Below are 2,216 nucleotides of genomic sequence, written 5' to 3'. Positions count from 1 at the left end.
CTTTGAGGGATTTAGTCATGTTTATATAAATAACGATTTACATATTTGTAAATTCGCAGAGCCTATGGATCGGCAACGAGGAGTTCGAGAATTTGGATGAGATTATCGCTCGACATGTGAATCCCATGGCCGCTTACGCCTCCGAATTATTGGACTTCAAATACTACAAGCCCAACTTGGAGGGAATCAAAGACAAAGATGAGGATATACTGAAGGAACAGAAGAAGGAAAATCCTGGTGGAATTCCCTACATCATATCGGCAGCTAAGGTAAGTAAACGCGTAGCTGGTTTACGCACGTAACACCAGCAATTTCCCAAAAATTTTCTTCACTTTTAATTTAAAAATAATTTCATTAATTTTTTTCCCCTCATAGACCTATCCTGGAAAGTTCCTACTCTCGTATATATCTGCCGCGTACTCGCTGTCGCCACGAGTTCGTTACAGTGACATCCGAGGGCTTCAGATTTCGAGCGCAGATGTTCGGTAGGGTGAGCGATCTACTACGCTGGTTCAAGGAACACTTTAGGGATCCCGTCCCTGGACAATCCACTCCGAGTACACCACGCGGCGCAATGACTTCTAGGACACCTTACACTACTACGCCAGGAAGAGTTAGCGGTAAGTCTGTCTATATCATCACCGCGAACTGTCAGTCATCATAATTTTTATATGAAAGTAATTCCTGGAATCTTAGTATAGGTCAAAATATATTTTACTAGGAAAAAATATTGTATTTCAAGATAAAATCATTTTACATATATATATATTCTGTGTTAACAACTACAATTTTTCGCTAAAATGAAATGAAACGCACAAGTAAGAGCACAAGGACTGCAAATGTATTAATTGCTATTATTTCGATCGATATTGTTTCAGGAATGAATCAAGAAGCAATACAGCGAGTTGCACAGAACCTCCCACATCACATGTTGCACTCGCTATCGCAAGTGGCGAATCAGACGCCGCATCACTATCCGCCACACACACCCGGAGCGGCTAGCGCTACCGGCTACGGCGGAGTACACACGTATCTCAACACGCCGTATACGCCGTCTGGCCAAACTCCGTTTATGACCGCGTACCAGACGCCTCATCACACTCCGCATCATGGCCAGCCTACTCCCAGATACGGCCAACAAACCCCTAGCCATCATCAAGGGCCCTTCGTGCACCCGCCGCCGCCCTCGATGACACCCAGCCATCACAGGTCTGCTCAATCGCACAGACCTACACCACCTCTGTCCACTCCTTTCGGCGACCCGACGGATTGGAAGAAGGCCGCCGAGGATTGGGCAGCACGTATAAAAAGCGGTTCGCGAGTCTCGTAAGTGCAATAATAAATATGTATTAAATAACGATCATGTTTTCCTATTAAAAATTATTGATATTTGAAATGTTAATGTTCTTCATTCGATTATCATCAATGTGTTGAATGTGTTTTCAGCGGATCGACGCCCAGGTACGAGGAGTCTAGAAGAACTCCACGTAACTATGACGAGCCGGTCGGCAGAACAACGCCCTCCGGAAGGAGCAGACCTTCGTCTACGCGTACTCCGTCGTACAGATCTCCGCGAGGCACCCCACATACAAATTCTAGTCCACGAAGTATGTCGCTCAGCGGAGACGGTACTCCTCTGTACGACGAGAGCTAACGGGATTGTGCATAGCTGATTATATTTATTAGACAACGTCATATCACGCTATGAATGAATAATAAGAGTGCGCGTACTCTCGACGACGGGGCTTTCATCCTGAGACGTCGATTGCTAGCGAAATTAAACCGATCATTAATCGTTGCAGACATGCAACACGTAGTAAATTCTTCCACTTTTTTGCATGCGAGGTTTCGTTTGCGATCAAGAGAGGGATCGCCGATTGTAAACTACGGTGTTGTAGTGTACGATTGTAAAGTACGGTGTAATTTATTTTCTAACTACGCGATTTCTTCCTATGTATATAATAAAATTTACGGAAACTTTACGAAGGCCTGAACACGCTCTGCAATCGTCTTGATTCATTTTCTTGTATACTGATGGCATCAATGAAAAGTAATTTATAAAAACTATATCGAATTGTTAAATTTATTGGAATCATTTTTACTATATTGTAATAATTTTCGAAAACTTTTTATTTATCGGTTTATAATGGAAAGACATTAAATACAAGACTAGTCAACTTATTGTTAGTTTTTTTTTGCGGGTATGTTGATAGGAT

General features: G+C 42.7%; 1 protein-coding gene across 1 annotated transcript; it reads left to right on the top strand.

Moving 5' to 3' along the window:
• The first annotated feature begins 181 nt into the window (after window positions 1–181).
• LOC112453540 (transcription elongation factor SPT6-like) lies at window positions 182–1,994 on the top strand. Its single transcript, XM_025014337.1, has 4 exons — window positions 182–269; window positions 376–620; window positions 879–1,326; window positions 1,447–1,994. Exons 2-4 carry the CDS (start codon window positions 479–481, stop codon window positions 1,652–1,654), a joined length of 798 nt encoding a protein of 265 aa, XP_024870105.1. The 5' UTR covers window positions 182–269; window positions 376–478; the 3' UTR covers window positions 1,655–1,994.
• Window positions 1,995–2,216: the final 222 nt, after the last annotated feature.

Source organism: Temnothorax curvispinosus, unplaced genomic scaffold (assembly GCF_003070985.1).
Source record: "Temnothorax curvispinosus isolate PA1 unplaced genomic scaffold, ASM307098v1 QBEX01004493.1, whole genome shotgun sequence".
Lineage (NCBI taxonomy): Eukaryota > Metazoa > Arthropoda > Insecta > Hymenoptera > Formicidae > Temnothorax > Temnothorax curvispinosus.
Note: the sequence above shows the minus strand (reverse complement) of the source record. Positions and strands in the feature narration are given on the sequence as shown.